This window comes from Arachis ipaensis, chromosome B10 (assembly GCF_059453495.1).
Source record: "Arachis ipaensis isolate K30076 ecotype BB chromosome B10, ASM5945349v1, whole genome shotgun sequence".
In the NCBI taxonomy this organism is placed as follows: Eukaryota; Viridiplantae; Streptophyta; class Magnoliopsida; order Fabales; family Fabaceae; genus Arachis; species Arachis ipaensis.
Window position 1 is genome coordinate 87,737,427 of NC_142435.1, and position 24,955 is coordinate 87,762,381.

A 24,955-nucleotide genomic window follows, 5' to 3' on the forward strand; every position below is an offset into this window, starting at 1 on the left:
AGTAAAAACTCACAATAGAGTGAGGTCGAATCCCACAAGGATTGGTTGAGTGAGCAATTCGGATTAGAAGTGTGTTCTAGTTGAGCGGAATCAAGATTTGAGATGAGAATTGCGGAATGTAAATTTGGCGGGAAAAGTAAATGACAAGAAAATTAAATGGCTGAATCTTAAATTGCATGAATTAAAGAGCAGAATGTAAATTGCTGAAATTAAAAGGGAATGGGGGTGATTGCAAGAATGGAGTTGCAGAATGTAAATAGAAAGTGGAAGTCAGAAATGGGGAATTCATTGGGTTTAGGAGATATTGAAATCTCCGAATCAAAACATGTTTATCTCTTCCTCAACCAATGCGTTCATTAAATTTTGCTTGGCAATCTTATATGATTGGATCCCAATTCCTTGGCTCACCAATGCTCTCTAAAAACAAACAAATTCCCAATCCCTTGGTTTAAATGTTCATAAGAAGAGATGATGCTTGATCACTGATTATACCACACAATTTCATGAACCACAATTTGGTAGGATTACATGTCACAATATCCATCCAAACCCCAATCCAATCCACTGTGAGAAAGCTTCTCTAGCATGAATCCTCCATTCCTTTCCCAAGGCTCCGAAGGATTCCAAGTATGAGTAGTTTCTTTCCCAAGACAACTACTCAATGGAATTAGATCGAGAAGCTTTCTAACAAAATTCAAGAGAAAAGATTGAAGAAGAAGATACACTATTATTGATTCATTGAATTACAATAGAGCTCCCTAACCTAATGAAAGGGGGTTTAGTGAATCATAGCTCTGAATTCAATTACAAAGAAAAGGAAAACTAGCTAGAAGTGAAAGTAAAAGTCCTCTCTAACTTAACTTCTATCCTATTTATACACTTTCTATATTGAGCTTCAGTTGTGCTTCTTGGGCTTTGAGGCCTCTCCTTGCTTTCCTTTTGACTTGGGTTTATGATCCATAACCTTGATGAGGTTGTTGATCCAAATCCTGTAACATTTATTGAGCCAATTTAGTGATAATCAAATAATGACACATGACTCAATAAATTGAGATTTCAAACTCATCAATCCTTCAGGCCCAATCCCATAAACCATGATATTCAATTGGGTTTCATACCAAAGTAAGTTTAAGTTAATATTTGTGCTCAAAGACTAACTTAAATCACAATATTTTTGGCCCAGAAACCTTTTCCAAGAGTGGCGTTTAAGTTGTAGTTTAAGCTTAAACTGCAGCTTAAACGCCAGACACTTCCAGTGAGGCCTTTTGTAGAAGCACGTTTAAGCTTCAGTTAAGGTTAAACTGAAGCTTAAACGTGGAAATGGAAGAAGGTAGCCCTGGAGAGTCATGTAGTCGAACACGTTTAAGCTTCAGTTTAAGGTTAAACTGAAGCTTAAACGTGGAGATAGGAAAGGCAGCCCTGGAGGTCGAACACGTTTAACCTCCAGTTTGAGGTCAAACTGGAGGTTAAACGTGGAAAAGGGTGGAGGCATACTGGAGGTCGAACACGTTTAACCTCCAGTTTGAGGTCAAACTGGAGGTTAAACGTGGAAGCTTGGAATGGTGGCCCTGGAGGTGTCGAACACGTTTAACCTCCAGTTTGAGGTCAAACTGGAGGTTAAACGTGGAGATGGAGAGAGCAACCCTGGAGTTGAAAAGCTATCGAACACGTTTAAGCTCCAGTTTGAGTCAAACTGGAGCTTAAACGTGGAATGGCTCCCTGGTACTCTTCCTGGTTCTGGCGTTTAACCTCCAGTTTGAGGTCAAACTGGAGGTTAAACGTGGAACTCCTCCCTGGGTGGCATATTCATTCTGGCGTTTAACCTCCAGTTTGAGGTCAAAATGGAGGTTAAACGTGGAATGCTCCTTAAGTGAGGCTTTTCATTCTGGCGTTTAACCTCCAGTTTGAGGTCAAACTGGAGGTTAAACTTCAATCCCAGTATTTCTTATCCTTCATGATTTTGGCGTTTAAGCTCCAGTTTAGGCTTAAACTGGAACTTAAACTCCACATGTGATATTCAAGCTTCCTTTATTGATTTTGTTGCTTCCTTGCTTAGCCTCTTCTTCCCTGAAATCATCCAAACAATTGCATCAAAGTCTTGCAAAATTTCATGAGAAATCTTTCATTCATAGCATTTAAGTAATATAACTAAAACTCATGGAATTTGCATCAAAATCACATTGTTTGGATGGTTCATTACTTTGTTCTTCATTTAACCATTTTTGGTTACTTTAAGCTCAAGAAAATGCATAAAACAACTAAAACTAACAGAAAAATGCTAGTGAAACTAGCCTATGATGCCTTGGCATCATGCAACTGAGAGCATGCTAGTCTTGGAGCTTTGAACAGAACTTTTCATCACAGTGCTCCAAACTAAGTTTGGTGTCACCCCATGGTGCCACCAATGTGCATATAAGGATACACAGTTAGTTAGTTAGTTGGAGTTCATGAATAAACAAAATCTTTTCTTCTTTTTATTAGTTTAGTCGTAAAGTTTAAATACTTTTTAGGACATTAATTTTTCTTATTTTATAGGGAAAAGGAGAGGAGCATTGAAGGGGATTGATTGGACAACTAAATGAAGAGGGCTCGGACACCACCAAAGGAGGGACTACACACTTGTTCTAAAAAGGAAATGTATTGGAAAATGTTGACATGCAATATTCAAAAGAATGAGACCCTTGAAGACCGAGCAATCTCCATCATAAAGTGGTGATCCTTGACCTTTATCCATGCACAACCCCAACCGTCCATCAAGCAACCACTCCATTAATCCACACCCTTGATCCACTCATCACTTCTCTATATAAGTGGATCTAATCCGCACCATCTCCACATTCGAAATTCTTATCCCTTGCACTTCACTTTCCAGCAACTAGTTCTCCAACTTCCCACTCTCTAAATCCTACATTTCTTCCGTTCACTACACCATTTTCGCATTAACTTCATTCATGGCAGCATCAAGCTCCAAGAGGCAAAAGAGGAAGGAACCAATGGAGAGCATTCCTTTTGATGAGAAGAGATTCAAAACTGCCTTCCATGAACGAGAATTTAAGCGGATCAAGCTCAAAAAGATAATGCCCGAATCAACCTTCCAATTCAATGAAGACGAGTGCCCATATATTCGGGAGAAGATTGAACAAAGAGGGTGGCAAAGGCTCACTAATCCAAAAGGGAAAATCAATGAGAACCTCATCAAAGAGTTCTACGCAAATGTGGTCAGAGAAGACAAAGCCAGGGCCCCAACCTTCAAAAGCTATGTAAGAGGAAAGGAGGTGGACTTTAGCCCAATTGCTATAACAAGAGTTCTTCACCTGAAATCACCACACTTTGATGAGCCCAGTTATCATGCAAGGATAAGTAGGAGCCCAGACAATGATGAGCTCATTGAGATCGTGAATGACATCTGTGTTATAGCAGCTGATTGGGAAAGGTATGGAGATGGGAGACCCCGGTTCATCAAGAGGGGAGACCTTAGCCCGGAAGGCAAGGGGTGGTTTGAACTCGTGAGGAGATCCATCCTTCCAGCTGCAAATAATTCAGAGGTAAATATTAATCGAGCAACTATGGTACATTGCCTAATAGAAGGTGGAGAAATCAATGTGCATGAACTTATAGCAGAGGGAATACAAGATTCGGCTGAGAAGCTTGAATCAGGTTCCAGACTTTGGTACCCCAGCACCATTCTCCGATTGTGCACAAAGGCCAAGGTAATCTTTGAGGATGGTAATCCAGACTGGGTGCACCCTGGGAGGCTAATGACGATCCAGCGTCTGGAATATACTACACCTGCTCAGCAACAAAGAAGGCAACAAATAGGGAAACTAAAGGCAAAAGAAGGAGCTCACCAAGAGGAGTCTCAGCAGGAAGAATATCAACAAGAAGAGCATCCTTACCCAGCCAACTTGAATATGAATCACCTTCTAAAAGCCATTGAAGATTTGGGGATGAGACATATGGAAGGACAAGAGCAAATACTAAACCTTCAGTCCAACTGGATGAGCCAACAAGAAGAGTGGCAGAAACAACAAATGGAGCAGCAACAGAAACAATACTCCTAGCTCACTTAAGCCATCCACCAAGTTACTGAGAGGCAAGAACGTCAAGATAAGCATTTGCAGGAACTCAATCAGTGACAAATAGCTCAGATGAAAGCATTCAATGAGTTCACTGTACTTAATGAAGGACGGCAACTATATAGGGAGGAGTTCAATGTAAACACTCAAGCCAAGTTGAACTACATGTCTAGTAATATGCATCATCTACACTATGCCATCCCTACATATGATGAGGTCCAAAAAGATTTTGTAGAACAAGAAGAGAGGAAGGTGAAACAGCAGAAGAAAACACTCAAGAAGAAGACGAAAGATGGTGGTTTCTGGAAGAAGCTGCTTGGGAAAGGCAAGGGAAGTGGGAGCACAAGCAATCAAGAAAAACACCAGGAGGACAAGCAAGGAGGAGAGCATGGGCAACCACATGAGTAAAAGGTGGTGGAGTTCCTTCTTTGGTCCATTTTTTTTCTATGCTTTGAATAAGGAAGATCTTGTATGAAATAGAACTTGCTTCCATAATAGTTTGAACCTTTTTAAAATTCTGTCTTTTAAGTTTTTGTGTTAAAGAGGTCTATGTTTACTAGTCTTTATGTCACTGCATCCTTACTTTGCTTACTTGTATGCCTGTCCCTTTGAATCAAATGAAAAGAGAATGAGTGTTTTTAAGAGACCAGAGTAGAGTTCATACTATGGAATAAGTTCATGAGTTTATGGTATAGTCATAAGTTAGCTAAGTTGGTTCAACCATAAGGTGGGAGGACAACTATCTGTCATGAATACTATGATTGAGACACACCTCATTAGACTAGCTAAATAAGAAGATCCTAATAAGAAAAAGGGAAAAAACAATAAAGGTTGAAAAATAAAAGAAAAAGAGTAAGCAATAAGGCTAGGCACCTATGGTTTTAATCTTGAGGCATGTGTCTGTGGTGCTCCTGTGTGAGGGATCTACTTGGATGAATAAGCTCTTAGGGGTGCCTTATCACTTGGTAACTTGGGTTAACTAACTCGGGATTATCAGCTGAAAGTCCACTATCAAGAGTAACCCTCAATACAGAGCATTTAGTAACCCAAAGAGGTGCTGGACACCAAGGTCTCAAGAAAAGAAAATAAATAAACTGTGCCTGTAGTGTGTATGTATGGGGGAGAGACTTGAGCAAGTAAGTCCTTAGGGGTGCTTCAACACCTAGCACCTTGAACCAACTGGTTCGGGAGTGTTGACTGAAAGCTTATTTTAAAGAGTTGCCCCCTTACAAAGCACTTAGCTTAAGAACAAAAATAAGCCCTGAAATAACAACAAAAGGATCAATGAATAAAAGTCTCAAGGGATGCAACCACAGTGAGTATTCTAGGACATGATAAAGGTCTGAAAGCCAGGAATGAACCTAAGTTGCTATGCATGAAACCACCATAAAACCAGGGACATGACTTCCACAAGAATGACTCATGTCTCTTGGCATTCCATTCATCATTCTCTTGTTCCAGTACTTGCTTAGGGACAAGCAAGCTTTAAGTTTGGTGTTGTGATGCCAGGGCATTTTGGCCAGTTTCACTGACCTTTTCTTTACTATTTTTAGGCTAGTTTTGGATAGATATTCATTTACATCTTGATTCAAGCATACATTGTGTACTTTACATGATTTCATGAGGATTTTGCATGAATTTAATGACAAATTGGATGTTTCATTTCCCATGACTTGGACTAGAACTTTGATGCACTTTATTGCTTGATTTCAGGACAAAGGAAGCAAAGAAGAACCACATTAGTAGCTACATTAGTTACACTAACGTTAACACTAACGTGGAATGGGAGTAACTTGCAAAGTTAATGAGAAAAGTCATTGCCAATAACGCTCTCGAAGCCATCATTGCCCACGTTAAGAGTCACGTTAACTAAGCTAACGTGAACTCTAACGTGGAAGAAAGAAAATGGAGCCAACGTTAGTGACACTTAACATTATCACTAACGTTGGACCAAGCTCATAAGTGGCCACGTTAGTTGCCACGTTAACTTAGTTAACGTGGCCTCTAACGTTAAGAAGAAAAGGGAGACGCCAATGTTAGTGTCATTAAACATTCTCACAAACATTGGCCAAGTCCAAGAAGCCACATTAACTCCCACGTTAACCTAGTTAACATGGAAGTTAACGTGAAGAAACTAGGTGGTCGACAACGTTAGTGATACCAAACATTGTCACTAACGTTGGGATGAACACACACTATCCCCAAGAGGCAACGTTAACTCCCACGTTAACCTAGTTAACGTGGAAGTTAACGTGAAGAAGAAAGGTTGTCGACAACGTTAGTGACACCAAACATTGTCACTAACGTTGGAAGGAGCCAACACAAGCCACAATGAGCCACGTTAACTCCCATGTTAACTTAGTTAACGTGGAAGCTAACGTGAGGAGAGGGATGATGAGCCAATGTTAGTGACATTCAACTTTGTCACTAACGTTGGAGATGGCTAGCACAGCCACATTAGAAGCCACATTAACCTAGTTAACGTGGACTCTAATGTGGGAGCTAAGGGGCACATTGGAACGTTAGTGACAATGTTAAGTGTCACTAACGTTCTCGAAGGTTGGCAAGCCTACGTTAAAAGAGCCACGTTAACTAAGTTAACGTGGACTCTAACGTAGGGAAGGGGGAGGCTTCTCAACGTTATTGGGAAAGTTGAGTTCCAATAACGTGCGCGAAGGACAAAGAGGCAACGTTAGTGGCAACGTTTGTGCCACTAACGTTGAGGTTAACGTGGCTCTTACTTGGGTGAGGAACGTTAGTGAAAAAGTTGAATGTCACTAACGTTCTCGAACACATATTTTCACTGAACGTTAACACCACTAACGTCCTGAGCTAAAGTCTCTGCCCACTTCACACTTTCTCTCTGCAAGTAAAGCCAAGCCCAATGAAGAAGATAACTGCTTCAAACTCAAGATCCAAAGGCCCAGACCCAAGACTTGAAGAACCAACTAGAAGAGTAGAAGAGTGGTATATATAGGATTAGCTTTGAATTATTTAGGGAATTGGAAAATTATAGGGAGCCTCTTGGCATAGAACTACTCTCTGTATTTTACTTTCTCTGCACTTCTAGTTTCATCATGTATTCTCCATCTTTGTTTTCATTTTCCAGAGCTATGAACAACTAAACCCCTTTCATTGGGTTAGGGAGCTCTGTTGTAATTTGATGGATCAATACTAGTTTTCATTATTCTTCTTCTATCTTTTCTCTTGATTTTACTTGAAAGCTTTCGATCTTCATCCAATTGGGTAGTTATCTTGGAAAAGAAGCTATTCATACTTGGATCTCTTCAGAACCTTGAAAGAGGAATGAAGAGATCATGCTAGAAATGCTTTCTCATGCTGGACCAAATTGGGTTTGGATGGATATGTGACTATAATCCTCTCAACACTTGATTTGGGAAATGCATGTGGTATAATCAGTGACCATACTTCATCTCTTCTCATGAGCAATTGACCAAGGAATTGGCTATTGATCAAGATTTGAGAGATTGAATTACAAGAAATTGTAATTCAATTACTTAAGATTGCCAAGGAGATCAATGAGTGCATTGATTGAGGAAGAGATAAAAATGAAATTGATCCGGAGAATGCAACATCTCCTAAGCCCAATGAACTCCCCATTTCTGATCTTACCCATTCTCTTTAATTTCTGTCATTTACTTTTATGATCAATTCCCCCATTCCCATTTAAGATTCTGCAATTTACTTTCCGTCATTTACATGCAGCTTTTTATTTCTAGCATTTACTTTTCTGTTCTTTACTTTCCCGCCATTTAATTTTCTGCAATTCTCAACTCAAATTCTGATTCGCTCAACTAGAACATTCCTCTAATTAAAGTTGCTTGATCAATCAATCCCTGTGGAATTCGACCTCACTCTATTGTGAGTTTTTACTTGACGACAAATTCGGTACACTTACCGAAGGAAATTTGTTATGAGACAAGTTTTCCATGCATTAGTAGTAGTGCGGGTGATGAAAAGAATTATGAACTTGTCCCTCCCTCTTCTAAAGAGAGAGTTTTTTTCTCTACTCGGGTTGTTAGAGATCGCCCTTATTTCTATGCTTATGACTTCTTTTTGGACAGCTGGGTATCACCCCCCCCCTTTTACTGAATTTGAGACCAACCTGTTATGGTCCTGTAATGTTGCTCTCTCTCAACTTCACCCTAATTCCTGGAGTTTCATGAAAAATTTTCAATTGTTGTGTAATGGTTTCGGTATTCCTGCCTCGCAATCTCTCTTCTTCTATCTATTTGTCTTGACGAAGCCTGGAATAGTAAAAAAGAAGGCAGCTTGGGTCTCCTTTCGATCTTCCCAGGGGAAGAAGGTCTTCTCCATGTTTGACGAATCGTTTTGCGATTTTAAAAATTACTTTTTCAAGGTCCGAGTTGTTGAAGGAGCTCAGCCCTTTTTTCTGGATGAAAATGATGAGCCTGCCTTTCCCTTGGAATGGCAAAAGGATGTGAGAGTGTCCAGATACACGTGGGAGATGTTGGATGAAACTGAGCGAGCTTTTGTGACTGTCTTGGAAGAACACTGGGGTCAACCTTCCCATCTTGATACAAAGAAATTTTTAACCAATCCTTCTCTTCTTCAAACCGAGCTGGGTATTTCGCATTCCTGATTTTCCCTTTATTATCTGTTTATATTGCTTGTAAATGCCTTTCCGACTTGCAGCTTAATTTCTTACTGTTGTGTTTTATTTGCAGAGGCAATGAAGAATAATGAATCCATGAAGGCTTTTAAAAGAGCACAGAAGGCGACAGCTGCTAAAAACATCTCGGCCAAGGCGGCTGGGGAGGGATCTTCCCAAGTACGTGTGAAGCCGTCCATGCCGAGTTCTCCTGGGGCGAGGAAGGTGATCCCCACTCCCCGAGTTCGTTTGGCTGACCCTCCGCCAACTTCTGGCGCTCCTTCTGGCACTCCTCCCAATAAGAAACAAAAAATGGCTGAGCCTTTCAACTTTGATGCTCCCGACTTCAATGCAATCAAATTCGTGGATCAGCAAATCAGTCCCTACGGTGCTCTACCTATGGACGATGTGTCTATCCTTCGCTATCTGGAATTTATGGCCCGGAACATTGTAAAAATGGCGTATATGGGGGCTACTTTGTACCGAACTGCTCATAATATTCCTCTCCATGCCACCAAAGAGTTTATGGAGGAGGCAAAGCAGGAGTTCGACTGGATGAAGGGCCTTAAAGAGGAGCTTGAGGTAAAGGTTGCCAAGTTGGAGAAGGATTTGGAGAACGAGAAGGCGAATTCTCTTGCTTTCGCAGCTTCTGTGTGACTGGCCGAGGACACGGCACTGATGCATAAGGATAGCTACGTTACGTCTTATCGGGAGGTGATGCGTCTGAGGGGGGAGCTGGAGAGTGCCCGGAAAGATTACTCTGAGCTTCAGGGTCATCTCGTTGGCAGTGTGACTACTGCTTACGAGAACCTGAAAGAACAAGTTCGGGTTATTGCTCCCAAGGCCGACCTTACCCTCTTCAGCCTGGATAACGTTGTCAGGGATAGCAAGATTGTCCCTGATGACGAAGATGATGATGTTGAACCTCCCCCTGTGTCCTCTGCCAAAGTGTCGACTTCTTCAGCTCCTCCGGTTGTAGCCGATCCGGATTGCCAGATTCTGAACCGGGAGGATGGAACTGTGGATACTGTGCCTATTCAGACTCGCCCTCCTTCTCCCCCTAATGATGCTGCCAAGAAGGCTCCCGATGTTTGCTGATTTCTCTCTGAACATTTGTGTAGCTGGCCCGGCTTGTGGGCTTTTAAACTCTTTATTGTTTTGTTAAATGCTGACACTTTTTAGTCGCTTGCCTAGCAACTTTTATTTTGGAAAACAAATAGCTTTCTAGCTTTTTGAGGTAGATTTTGGTGGCCTCTGAAGCTTTCTAACTTTTGTAGATTATATCACGCCTTTTTGCATTTAACTTGGTATCTCTTCTGGTTTTTGAGAGTGTTGGAATCTTGCGGCTCGGCCTCTTTGGATTGCTTTGTCCTTATTGTTTGTAGCTTGGATCCTTTGAGGTTGTGGCTGTGTGGGTCCAACTTGTTTTTCGGTTTTCTTGCTTTTGCTTGTATCTTTAGCACTTTCATAACCGATTTCTTTACGTTAGTCCTCTTTCCAGTTATTTTTGTAGTCCTCTTTTTTGAATCTTTGCCAGATCTCTTTTTAAGGACTACTTTTATAACTTGGTTTTTGTAGGAGGCCAACTTCTTTACGTCGTTCTCTTCTAAGTTATTTTTGTAATTCTCTTTTTTGGACCTTTGTCAGGTCTCTTTCAGGGATTACTTTTATAACTTGTTTTGTAGGAGGCCGACTTCTTTACGTCGTCCTCTTCTAAGTTATTTTTGTAATCCTCTTTCTTGGACCTTTGTCAAGTCTCTTTCAGGGATTTTTATAACTTGTTTTGTAGGAGGCCGACTTCTTTACGTCGTCCTCTTCTAAGTTATTTTTGTAATCCTCTTTCTTGGACCTTTTTCAGGTCTCTTTCAGGGATTACTTTTATAACTTGTTCATTGTAGGAAACCGACTTCGTTATGTCGGTCTCTTCCAAGTTATTTTGTAATCCTCTTTCTTGGATCTTTATCAGATCTCTTTCAGGGATTATTTCTATAACTTTTTCATTTTGGGCTGACTTTGTTATGTCGGGTCCTTCTAAGTTAAAGTAATCCTCTTTAATAGGGTTGGCCAGACCTCTTTCCAGGGTTTACTTGTAACTTGGGTTGACTTGGTCCGACTTCTTTACATCGGCCTGTCTTTAAGTTATTATTTAGCAATCCATAAGACCTCGTCAGGTTCTTTTTTGGATCACTTTCGATAACTTCTTACATTATTCTGTGTTCATCTTTGCCGATTTGTAGAAGGTGATTGCTATCTTTAGATCGTCTTTTAGGTGAATCGCGTTTTCACCTTTATCGGACGATTGTCTTTATCGTGATCATGCAGTGAAGTTGCTTTTCACTTTATGCCGATCTGTTGCTTTATAATCGGACGATGAATGCTTCAGATTAATGCGTCTTAAAAACTTGTAGAATATCTAAAATATATTTTATTAAAGGAAAGTGCAAATATATACATGTGGGAATTTTTCATCCTTTTAAGTCGGATAGTGTCTGAGTCTCAACTTAGTGCTTCATTAAAAAACCTTTTCAGGAAAAAGAGTGCATCCAGTAGTGAGATCTTTACTTTTTTAGCTGTAGTACCTTCTTAGGTTGCAGGCGTGCCATGATCTGGGAAGCTCTCATCCATCGAGTTCGGACAGTCTATAGTAGCCCTTCTCAAGTACTTCCACGACTCGGTAGGGTCCTTTCCAGTTTGCTGCCAACTTTCCTTTTCCTGGTCGAGTTGTTCCAATATCTTTTTGGATTAGGATGAGATCATTTTCTGCGAAACTTCTCGGCACTACCCTTTGATTATATCTGGAAGCCATTCGACGCTTTAGTGCTTCTTCCCTGATCCGAGCTCTTTCTTGGATTTCAGGTAGTAGGTCGAGCTCTTCCCTTTGAAGTTGGGAATTTGCTCCCTTATTGTAATGAACCACTCTAGGTGATCCTTCCTCAATCTCTACTGGAATCATTGCCTCTATTCCGTATGCTAACCGGAATGGGGATTCCTTTGTGGTGGAGTGTGGCTTCGTTTGATACGCCTATAGAACTTGTGGAAGCTCTTCTGCCCAAGCTCACTTTGCATTTTGTAATCTCCGTTTTAACCCGGCCAATATGACTTTGTTGGCAGCTTCAGCCTGTCCATTGGCTTGCGGATGTTCCACAGAGGTGTACAGGTGCTTTATGTTTAAGTCGGCTACTAACTTTCTGAAGCCTGCATCTGTGAATTGAGTGCCATTTTCTATGGTGATGGAGTGTGAAACCCCGAACTTTGTGACAATGTTTCTATATAGGAATTTCCGGCTTCTTTGAGTAGTAGCGTTGGCTAGGGGCTCTGCCTCGATCCACTTTGTGAAATAGTCTACCCCTACTATGAGGAATTTAACTTGTCCTGATCCCTGGGGGAAGGGTCCGAGAAGATCAAGTCCCCATTTTACAAACGGCCAAGGCGAAGTTACACTGATGAGCTCTTCTGGCGGGGCGATGTGAAAGTTGGCATGTTTCTGACATGGTGGGCATGTCTTTACAAATTCTGTAGCTTCTTTCTGTAGAGTTGGCCAATAAAATCCCGCCCGGAGTACTTTTTTGGCGAGAGCTCGTGCTCCGAGATGATTGTCGCAAATGCCGCCGTGTACTTCTTCTAGCACTTCCATTGTGTTGTTGGTCGGCACACATTTTAGTAAGGGTATTGAGATCCGTCTTTTGTACAGGATGTTGTTTATGATAGTGTAGTACTGTGCCTCCCTTTTAACCACTTTGCCTCCTTTTCTTCTGTTAGGAGTGTTTCTGTTTTGAGGTAGTTAATTATGGGGGTCATCCATCCTTGGTCCTGACTTATTACGGCTAGGACTTTTTCCTCTTCCAAGATTGACGGGTTCTGTAGCATTTCCTGGATGAGGCTTCTATTGTTGCCTCCTGGTTTGGTGCTGGCTAGTTTCGAGAGTGCGTCAGCTCGGGTATTTTGTTCGCGGGGTATGTGGCGGATCTTATATTCCCCGAGTTGTCTGAGCTGTTCTTTGGTTTTATCCAAATACTTTTTCATGGTGGGGTCTTTGGCTTGGTAGCTCCCTGTTATCTGTGAGGTGACTACTTGTGAATCGCTGTAAATGTTGAGTTTTTGAGCACCAACCTCTTTAGCCAGCTTCAAACCAGCTAATAATGCTTCATATTCCACCTGATTGTTTGAGGCCGGGAACCCGAATTTAAGGGAGAGCTCAACTTGGGTTCCTTGGTTGCTTTCTATTATCACACCTGCGCCGCTTCCAGTCTTATTTGAAGAACCGTCCACATAGAGATTCCATTCTGTGGGGATTTCTGGGGCATCTGTGAATTCTGCGATGAAGTCGGCCAGATACTGTGATTTGATGGCCGTCCGAGCTTCATATTGGAGGTCGAACTCGGATAACTCGACTACCCATTCTAAAATTCTGTCTGCTAAATCTGTTTTCTGCAATATTCCTTTTATGGGCTGGTTAGTTTGAACCTTAATTGTGTGAGCCTGAAAGTACGGGTGAAGCCATCGAGATGTTAGAACGAGAGTATAGAAAAAATTTTCTATTTTCTGGTAGTTCAACTCGGATCCCTGTAGCGTTTTACTAATGAAGTAGACGGGTTCTTGCCCACTTTCGTCTTCTCTGACTAGTGCTGAGGCTATTGCCCGACTTTCTACTGTGAGATATAATATAAGCGGTTCTCTTTTTCGTGGCCGAGATAGGATAGGTGGCCGTCCTAAGAAATCCTTGAAGTCTTGGAAGGCTTGTTCACATTCTGTTGTCCATTCGAACTTCTTTCCCTTTCTTAAAGTAGCATAAAAGGGGAGAGATCTTATCGCTAATCTTGCTAAGAACCTGGATAGGGTGGCCAATCTCCCGTTGAGTTACTGTACTTCTTTGACACAGGTTGGGCTTTTCATGAAAGCCCATACTCAACACGAATGGCCCAACCTGTGTCAAAGAAGTACAGGAACTCAACGGGAGATTGGCTGCCCTATCCAGGTTCTTAGCAGGATCAGCGATAAGATCTCTTCCCTTCTATGCTACTTTAAGAAAGGGAAAGCAGTTCAAATGGACAACAGAATATGAACAAACCTTCCAAGACTTCAAGGATTTCTTAGGACGGCCACCTATCCTATCTCGGCCACGAAAAGGATAACCGCTCATATTATATCTCGCAGTAGAAAGCCGGGCAATAGCCTCAGCACTAGTCAGAGATGACAAAAGTGGGCAACAACCCGTCTACTTCATTAGTAAAACGCTACAGGGATCCGAGTTGAACTACCAAAAAATAGAAAAGTTTGCCTATACTCTCGTTCTAACATCTCGACGACTTCGCCCGTACTTCCAGGCTCACACAATTAAGGTTCGAACTAACCAGCCCATAAAAGGAATATTGCAGAAAACAGATTTAGCAGGCAGAATTTTACAATGGGCAGTCGAGTCATCCGAGTTCGACCTCCAATATGAAGCTCAGGCGGCCATCAAATCACAGTATCTGGCTGACTTCATCGCAGAATTCACAAATGCCCCGGAAATCCCACAGAATGGAATCTCTATGTGAACGGTTCTTCAAATAAGACTGGAAGCGGCGCAGGTGTGATAATAGAAAGCAACCAAGGAACCCAAGTTGAGCTCTCCCTTAAATTCGGGTTCCCGGCCTCAAACAATCAGGCGGAATATGAAGCATTATTAGCTGGTTTGAAGCTGGCTAAAGAGGTTGGAGCTCAAAAACTCAATATTTACAGCGATTCACAAGTAGTCACCTCACAGATAACAGGAAGCTACCAAGTCAAAGATCCCACCATGAAAAAGTATTTGGATAAAATCAAAGAACAGCTTGGACAACTCGGGCAATATAAGATCCGCCACATACCCCGCGAACAAAATAGCCGAGCTGACGCATTCTCGAAACTAGCCAGCACCAAACCAGGAGGCAACAATAGAAGCCTCATCCAGGAAATGCTACAGAAGCCGTCAATCTTGGAAGAGGAAAAAGTCCTAGCCGTAACAAGTCAGGACCAAGGTTGGATGACCCCCATAATTAACTACCTCAAAACAGAAACACTCTCCACAGAAGAAAAGGAGGCAAAGAGGTTAAAAACGGAGGCACAGTACTACACTACCGTAAACAACATCCTATACAAAAGAGGGATCTCAATACCATTACTAAAATTTGTGCCGACCAACAACACAAAGGAAGTGCTAGAAGAAGTACATGGCGGCATTTGCGACAATCATCTCGGAGCACGAGCTCTCGCCAAAAAAGTACTCCGGGCGGGATTTTATTGGCCAACTCTACAGAAAGAAGCTACAGAATTTGTAAAGACATGCCCACCATGTCAGAAACATGCCAACTTTCACATTGCCTCGCCAGAAGAGCTCATCAGTGTAACTTCGCCCTGGCCGTTTGCAAAATGGGGACTTGATCTTCTCGGACCCTTCCCCCAGGGATAGGACAAGTTAAATTCGTCATAGTAGGGGTAGACTATTTCACAAAGTGGATCGAGGCAGAGCCCCTAGCCAACGCCACTGCTCAAAGAAGCCGAAAATTCCTATATAGAAACATTGTCACAAGGTTCGGGGTTCCACACTCCATCACCACAGACAATGGCACTCAATTCATTGATGCAGGCTTCAGAAAGTTAGTAGCCGACTTAAACATAAAGCACCAGTACACCTCCGTGGAACATCCGCAAGCCAATGGACAGGCTGAAGCTGCCAACAAAGTCATATTGGCCGGGTTAAAATGGAGATTACAAGACGCAAAGAGAGCTTAGGCAGAAGAGCTTCCACAAGTTCTATGGGCGTATCGAACGAGGCCACACTCCACCACAAAAGAATCCCCCTTCCGGTTAGCATACGGAATAGAGGCAATGATTCCAATAGAGATTGAGGAAGGATCGCCTAGAGTGGTTCATTACAATGAGCGAGCGAATTCCCAATTTCAAAAGGAAGAGCTCGACCTACTACCTGAAATCTAAGAAAGAGCTCGGATCAGGGAAGAAGCACTAAAGCGTCGAATGGCTTCCAGATATAATCAAAGGGTAGTGCCGAGAAGTTTCGCAGAAAATGATCTCATCCTAATCCGAAATGATATTGGAACAACTCGACCAGGAGAAGGAAAGTTGGCAGCAAACTGGAATGGACCCTACCGAGTCGTAGAAGTACTTGGGAAGGGCTACTATAGACTGTCCGAACTCGATGGACGAGAGCTTCCCAGATCATGGCACGCCTGCAACCTAAGAAGGTACTACAGCTAAAAAAAAAAAGTAAAGATCTCACTACCGGATGCACTCTTTTTCCTGAAAAGGTTTTTAATGAGGCACCAAGTTGAGACTCAGACACTATCCGACTTAAAGGGATGAAAAATTCCCACATGTATATATTTGCACTTTCCTTTAATAAAATATATTTTAGATATTCTACAAGTTTTCAAGATGCATTAATCTGAAGCATTCATCGTCCGATTATAAAGCAACAGATCGGCATAAAGTGAAAAGCAACTTCCCTGCACGATCACGATAAAGACAATCGTCTGATAAAGGTGAAAACGTGATTCACCTAAAAGACGATCTAAAGATAGCAACCACCTTCTACAAATCGATAAAGATGAACACAGAATAATGTAAGAAGTTATCGAAAGTGATCTGAAAAAGAACCTGACGAGGTCTTATGGATTGCTAAATAATAACTTAAAGACTGGCCGACGTAAAGAAGTCGGACCAAGTCAACCCAAGTTACAAGTAAACCCTGGAAAGAGGTCTGGCCGACCCTATTAAAGAGGATTACTTTAACTTAGAAGGGCCCGACATAACAAAGTCAGCCCAAAATGAAAAAATTATAGAAGTAGTCCCTGAAAGAGATCTGATAAAGATCCAAGAAAGAGGATTACAAAATAACTTGGAAGAGACCGACATAACGAAGTCGGTTTCCTACAATGAACAAGTTATAAAAGTAATCCCTGAAAGAGATCTGACAAAGGTACAAGAAAGAGGATTACAAAAATAACTTAGAAGAGGACGACGTAAAGAAGTCGGCCTCATACAAAACAAGTTATAAAAGTAATCCCTGAAAGAGACCTGACAAAGGTCCAAAAAAGAGGATTACAAAAATAACTTAGAAGAGAACGACGTAAAGAAGTCAGCCTCCTACAAAAACCAAGTTATAAAAGTAGTCCTTCAAAAAAGATCTGGCAAAGATTCAAAAATAGAGGACTACAAAAATAACTGGAAAGAAGACTAACGTAAAGAAATCGGTTATGAAAGTGCTAAAGATAGAAGAAAAAGCGAGAAAACCAAAAAACAAGTTGGACCCACAGCCACAACCTCAAAGGATCCAAGCTACAAACAATAAGTACAAAGCAATCCAAAGAGGCCGAGCCGCAAGATTCCAACACTCTCAAAAACCAGAAGAGATACCAAGTTAAATGCAAAAAAGCGTGATATAATCTACAAAAGTTAGAAAGCTTCAGAGGCCACCAAAATCTACCTCAAAAAGATAGAAAGCTACCTTTGTTTTCAAAAATAAAAGTTGCTAGGCAAGCGACTAGAAAGTGTCAGCAGTTAACAAAACAATAAAGAGTTTAAAAGCCCACAAGCTGGGCCAACTACACAAATATTCAGAGAGAAATCAGCAAACATCGGGAGCCTTCTTGGCAGCATCATTAGGGGGAGAAGGAGGGCGAGTCTGAATAGGCACAGCATCCACAGTTCCATCCTCCCGGTTCAGAATCTGGCAATCCGGATCGGCTACAACCAGAGGAGCTGAAGAAGTCGACACTTTGGCAGAGGACACAGGGGGAGGTTCAACATCATCATCCTCGTCATCAGGGACAATCTTGCCATCCCTGATAACGTTATCCAGGCTGAAGAGGGTAAGGTCGGCCTCAGGAGCAATAACCCGAACTTGTTCCTTCAGGTTCTCGTAAGCATCAGTCACACTGCCAACGAGATGACCCTGAAGCTCAGAGTAATCTTCCCGGGCACTCTCCAGCTCCCCCCTCAGATGCATCACCTCCCGATAAGATGTAACGTAGCTATCCTTATGCATCAGTGCCGTGTCCTCGGCCAGCCGCACAGAAGCTGCCAAAGCAAGAGAATTCGCCTTCTCGTTCTCCAAATCCTTCTCCAACTTGGGAACTTTACCTCAAGCTCCTCTTTAAGGCCCTTCATCTGGTCGAACTCCTGCTTCGCCTCCTCCATAAACTCTTTGGTGGCATGGAGAGGAATATTCTGAGCAGTTCGGTACAAAGCAGCCCCCATATACGCCATTTTTACACTGTTTCGGGCCATAAATTCCAGATGGCGAAGGATAGACACATCGTCCATAGGAAGAGCACCATAAGGACCTATTTGCTGATCCACGAATTCGATTGCATTGAAGTCGGGAGCATCAAAGTTGAAAGGCTCAGCTGTTTTTTATTTCTTATTGGGAGGAGTGCCAGAAGGAGCGGCAGAAGTTAGTGGAGGGTCAGCCAGACGAACTCGGGGAGTGGGGATCACCTTCCTCGCTCCAGGAGAACTCGGCTTGGACGGCTTCACACGCACTTGGGAAGATCCATCCCCGGCCGCCTTGGCTGAGATGTTTTTAGCAGCAGTCGCCTTCTGTTCTCTTTTAAAAGCCTTCATGGATTCATTATTCTTCATTGCCTCTGCAAATAAAACACAACAGTAAGAAATTAAGCTGCAAGTCGGAAAGGCATTTACAAGCAATATAAACAGATAATAAAGGGAAAATCAGGAACACAAAGTACCCAGCTCTGTTTGAAGAAGAGAAAGATCGGTTAAAAATTTCTTTGTATCAAGATGGGGAGGTTGACCCTAGTGTTCTTCCAAGACGGTCACAAAAACTCGCTCAGTTTCATCCAACATCTCCCACGTGTATCTGGACACTCTCACATCTTTTTGCCATTCCAAGGGAAAGGCGGGCTCATCATTTTCATCCAGAAAAAAGGGCCGAGCTCCTTCAACAGCTCGGACCTTGAAAAAGTAATTTTTAAAATCGCGAAACGATTCGTCAAACATGGAGAAGACCTTCTTCCCCTGGGAAGATCGAAAGGAGACCCAAGCTGCCTTCTTTTTTACTATTCCAGGCTTCGTCATGACAAATAGATAGAAGAAGAGAGATTGCGAGGCAGGAATACCGAAACCATCACACAACAATTGAAAAATTTTCATGAAACCCCAGGAATTAGGGTGAAGTTGAGAGGGAGCAACATTACAGGACCATAACAGGTTGGTCTCAAATTCAGTAAAAGGGAGGGTAATACCCAGCTGACCAAAGAAGAAGTCATAAGCATAGAAATAAGGGCAATCTCTAACAACCCGAGTAGAGAAACAAACTCTCTCTTCAGAAGAGGGAGGGACAAGTTCATAATTCTTTTCATCACCTGCACTACTACAGACCCTATGAAACTGCCTAAGCTGCGCACAAAACTCGGAATCAACCAAAGAGACACACATAAGAACCATTGAGTCCACCCAATCGGCCATGCCCTCAGGAACCTGGGAAGACATCTCTACAATGTTATTGCGAGAAGACATGACACCAACTAATCCTACAATAAGAAAAGAAGAATGGATTACTAAAAAGCATCTCGGACAAAGGGTGAAACAACTCGACTAATATGATACAGAAGAACAAAAAGGAAAGGAAAAGCCCAAGACTCAAACCAAAGTCCTGGGGCATCCTTTGGAGGCAGTAACAAAGCACCGTTTCAGGAAAAACTACCACTTACAAGAATAGAAGACCTCAAACAGCGAGCATTTTCATAGGAGAAAGACAAAACGCAAAAAGCACAGAAAGTCATGAAAACCACTATCTTCCTACAGTCTATCAGTAAAGAACAAGCATGCATCCCCAAACATCAAAGCACGACAAGTAGAAAGCGTCAAAGATACTTCCTTTTTTAAGATCAAACAAAATTATCACTCAAAGCTTCAAAACCAAAAGCACTAACAACAGGCAGAAGCCCTAAAAATAGCAAGTAACAGGAAAAGCGAAAAATCATGCAAAGAGACAAAGAAACTACAGAACGCACCACGATCAGGCATAAGCAAAGGCAGAAAGATCCAAACTTTCTCCAGCCAAAATAAAAACTTTCTCAAAATAAATGGCGTAAAGGAAGGAAGGAAGAAGAACCAAACCTGGAAAATGGGAGAAAAGTTGCAAAAGAATGCAGAAAAATAGAAGGCGAAATCCAGAATCACCCCTCTTCCACGAAAATAGCAACAAAGCAAGCGTCGTAGGAAGGAGCTATGGACTCAAAGCCAGAAACAGAAAGTGAGAGAGTAAAGGGAGAAGTTACGAAGAACGAGTGAAGAAGAGAAACCGTTTCCTGAGTGTAAAGTTCAAAAATAAAGAAGTTAAGGGAAACGGGGCAATTAATGCCAAATTAATTGGGGCATTAAACCCTCGCACGTTCCCCATAACAAGGCTCTACATGCAAAAAGGTTCTACAAAAGAGGAAGTCGACAAAATGCTCGAGTTCGGCTTCACCCGAGAAGGATCGAAGTCCTAAAACCAAGACTCGACCTCTAAAAGAAAGACCGAGCTCGAGCAGGGGCACTGTTCATACCCTGGGTCGAGCTATCTGACCTGGGATGATCGGCGACAAAGCGACCGACCTCTTCAGGTCAGACTATCCGACCTCTTCCCAAAAGAGCTCGGCCAAATTGACAGGAAAGCCCGAAAAATGGGCCCAACTCAAGGAATACGACCTAGATCCAACGGCAGTCCAAGCCTACAGAGATAAGGGCGGTTCCATTGAAGATAAGCTGACCTCGCCAAAAGATAAGATAAGATAAGATAACTAACTTATCTTATCTAAAAAGGTCACTCTACAACTACTATAAATACACTGAAGCACCCAGGTATAACTCATACTCTGATTCTACTAAAAACCTGCTTAATACCCGTGCTAACTTAAGCATCGGAGTCTCTTGCAGGTACTCCCCACCCTCTGATGACCAAGGATCAGCAGTGCAGCAAGTCCAACAAGTCGGGCACAATAGCTCCGGCCGCCACCAGCCAGCCGGACACGCCATCTCCAACCAGTACAGAAGATCTCATCCGAGATCGACCTCCAGTTTCAGGTAACCCCCGGAACAGTTGTTATAGATCTTATTATTATTGTAATTTATAATATTTTCCCTTTTATACATGCTAGGTGTTTGATAAAATGTCTCTTGTAATTTTCACCTAGTTTTTCACACTCTTGGTTAGTGTTCATACACCGGTCCGAGCTATAAGTTCGGAAATGAATGGGCCGACCTCTTAGAAGGTGAGTCCATTACCGACCTCTTCACAAAGAGTTTGGAAGATTGCGACAGAGGCCCAAGCAGGCCCAAAACAAAGGATCACCGCCCACTAGAAGGCGGTTGACCAAAGGATATGGATCTCCTCCACAAAAGATAAGATAAGATAACCAATTTATCTCAAAGGAAGATCATCAAGCATTAATATAAATACACTGGAGCACCCAAGTATAACTCATACTTTAATTCTACAAAAAACCTGCCTAAAGGCCGTACTTACTTAAGCATCGGAGTCTCTTGCAGGTTCCACCTCCCTCCGGTGATCAAGGAGCATTAGCATCTCAAGCTCCAACAAGTCGGGCACGACAGCCCAATCCAGATCTGAAGATCTCATCCGAGATCGACCTTCCTATTTCAGGAAACCCTCGGAACATTGGCGCCGTTGCCGGGGAACCTGGAAGTCATCCCATCACCATGGCAAACAACCCTACCAACGACCATAACTCGGGATTAGAAGAATGAACGCCACACCGAACTCCCCAAAGGATACACACCAATCCAAGGGAAACAAGCAGACTCAGAACACAGAAATTCTAGATGCCATTTGTGAACAACAGGATCGCCTCAGACAGCTCGAACAAGAATCCGAGCGTCAACGCGAAGCCGAGCGGGACCTCCAGAGAGAAACAAGATGGCGTCGAGAGCTGGAAGACAAACTCTTGAAGCTCGAAACCGACCTCAAAACTAAAACAGCTCGGTCCAACCACGAAGATCATCCCCACAAAGACCAAGACCCATTCACGAAAGAAATCATGAAGGCTAAAGTCCCAAAGAATTTCAAAGCCCCTGACATGACCCCATATGATGGTACACCCGACCCGAGTCATTACCTTAGCAACTTTAGGAGCCGGATGTACCTCACGGATGCCTCAGATACGACTCGTTGAAAAGCCTTCGCGACCACCCTGACTAAGACAGCGATAAAGTGGTTCGATAGCCTGCCACCAAGGTCGATCACAAGCTTCGACGACCTTGCAAAGATGTTCCTCGCCAGGTTCTCCATCCAGAAAGACAAAACCAAACACGCTCCAAGCTTGCTAGGGGGTTAAATAGGGAGATCGAGAAAGCCTCCTTAGTTACATGGAAATATTCAATAAAGCATGTCTTGACATACAAAATCTTCCAACAGAAGCAGCCATCATGGGACTAATCAACGGCCTACGGGAAGGACCTTTTAGTCACTCTATATCCAAGAAGCACCCAACATATCTCAATGAGGTACAAGAACGAGATGAAAAGTACATTAATATTGAGGAGAACTCCCGTTTGGGAGAAGCCTCAAAGACCGAACCCTCCTACCCACTTCGGGACAGGGATAAAGAGTCCAGGAAAAAAGAAGACCAACTTACTGAGAAACCCAGAAAGTACCACAACTACACCCCCCTTCGGGTGTCCCTCGTAGATGTTTATCGAGAGATACGCAATACGGAGAAGATCCCACCTCCTCGCCCGATTAGACACAAGAGAGGAGGAAGTCAGACAGAATACTGTGAGTACCACCGAATCTACGGACATCCTACCAACGAATGCTACGATCTGAAAGGATGAAGGGAGACTTGATCGGTTCTTAGCCAACAGAGCGGATGAACCAAAAAAGAGAAGAAGGGATGAAGATGGCAAATGAGCTGAACGTCCCCCCCACACCCCTGAGAGACATATCCACATGATCAATGGAGGATTCACAGGAGGAGGGATCTCTAAGTCATCCCGCAAGAGACACCTTAAAGAGGTGTACCGTGTCGGAGGAGAGGACAGGTCGTTCGACCTCCCAGCAATCACTTTCACTCAAGAAGATGCCGCAGGTATCATCCCAGGGCATGATAACCCTGTGGTCATCACCATCATACTTCCCAATGCCAATCTCCACCAAACATTGGTAGACCAAGGAAGCTCCACAGATATCATGTTTAAATCCGCCTTCGACAAACTTGGCTTCCAAAAAAAAGAGCTCAAAGCATATCCTAATAGCCTATTCGGGCTCAGAGACACCCCAATTCAGCCACTTGGGTACATTCCACTACACACAACCCTCGGAAAAGGAACGCGGTCTAGAATGTTAAGTATAGACTATATCGTAGTCGACATGAGCTCTGCATACAACGCCCTCATAGGTCAGACAGCGCTAAACCATCTCACCGCAGTGGTCTTCACTCCACACCTGTGCATGAAGTTTTCAACACCTGAAGGGATCGCCACCGTAAAAGGAGACCAAAAACTCGTGCGACGCTGTTACAACGAAAGTCTGAACCTCAAAGGTGATTGCAGAGGAAAAGAAGCCAACACTATTGAACTCGGGAGAACCCGAGCTCGCGAAGAACTTCGGCCCCAACCAAAAGGTGAGACCGAAGAAGTTCGGATCGGAGATACCCAAGACAAAACAACAAATATAGGGGCTAAGCTAAAATGAGACTTAAAGGAGCTGCTGACAAAATTCTTAAGGGCAAATTCTGACCTATTTGCCTCGAAGGCCGCGGACCTGCCTAGTATCGATCCCGAACTAATGTGCCATAAATTGGCAGTATACCTTGTATCTCGGCCAGTACAGCAGAAACGCAGAAAGCTCGGCCCAGAGGAATCGCAAGCTGTGGAGGAACAAGTACATGCCTTATTAGAAGCAGGGTTCATAAGGGAGGTCAAGTACCCATTATGGCTGGCCAACATCGTACTGGTCAAAAAGTCAAATGAAAAGTGGATATGTACTGATTATACCGACCTCAACAAAGCCTGCCCAAAAGATCCCTATCTACTCCCAAATATAAACACCCTGGTTGACACCTCATCGGGATATAAGTAGCTTTCTTTCATGGATACCTACTCAGGTTACAACCAAATACCGATGTATCAACCCAACCAAGAGAAAACCTCCTTCATAACCCCAAAGGCAAACTACTGCTACGTAGTGATGCCGTTCGGACTCAAGAACGCAGGGGGTACATACCAGAGGTTGATGAACAAAATTTTCGCCAACCACATTGGAAAACTACTGGAGGTTTATGTCGACGACATGTTGGTAAAGACACAAAAGGAAGAAGCGCTACTGCTCGACCTTGCCAAAGTGTTTAATACTATAAGAAAGCACAGGATGAGGATAAATACCGCGAAGTGCACTTTCGCGGTAGAGGATGGTAAATTCTTGGGCTTCATGCTTACCCAGAGAGAAATCGAAGCAAATCCAGATAAATGTCAGGCCATACTCAGCATGAAAAGCCCGACCTGTGTCAAGGAGGTACAACAGCTCAACGAAAGACTGGCAGCTTTGTCTAGATTCCTAGCTGAATCGGCCTTAAGATCTCTTCTTTTTTATGCAACATTAAGGAAAGGAAAGAGGTTTGAATGGACCCCAAAATGTGAACAAGCCTTCCAAGACTTCAAGACATTTTTGGGACAACCACCTATTTTAACCCGACCCCGGCAAGGAGAGGAATTAATCCTTTACCTCGCCGTAGGAAACCGGGCGATAGCTTTGTCCCTGGTTAGGGAGGATAAGAATGAACAACAGCCCATCTACTTTATCAGTAAGGCTTTATAAGGGGCGGAACTAAACTACCAAAAGATAGAAAAGTTCGACGCCCTTATACTCACCTCCTGACGACTCTGACCATACTTTCAAGCCCACACCATCAGAATACGGACCAACAACCCATAAAAAGTATCCTACAAAAAACCGACTTAGCTGAAAAAATCCTACAATGGGCAGTGGAGTTGTCCGAATTTGACCTTAAGTACGAAGCTCGGACAGCTATCAAGTCGCAATACCTGGCCGACTTTGTCGCAGAGTATACTGACATCCCATGCACCCCCACTAACTAGAACCTCTATGTTGACGGCTCATCAAACAAAACTGGAAGTGGAGCAGGTGTCATCCTAGAAAGTGAACAGGGAACCCAACTCAAAATCTCTTTAAGGTTCGAGTTCCCTACCTCAAACAACTAAGCCAAGTTTGAGGCTGGTGCAC

The 24,955-nt window shown here is 42.9% G+C and overlaps 1 protein-coding gene across 1 annotated transcript; it reads left to right on the forward strand.

The window, feature by feature from the left end:
• Positions 1-23,083: 23,083 nt before the first annotated feature.
• On the forward strand, positions 23,084-23,794 carry LOC107620674 (uncharacterized). Its single transcript, XM_016322803.1, has 2 exons — positions 23,084-23,336; positions 23,520-23,794. The coding sequence occupies exons 1-2, from the start codon at positions 23,084-23,086 to the stop codon at positions 23,792-23,794; spliced, it is 528 nt and encodes a 175-aa protein (XP_016178289.1).
• Positions 23,795-24,955: the final 1,161 nt, after the last annotated feature.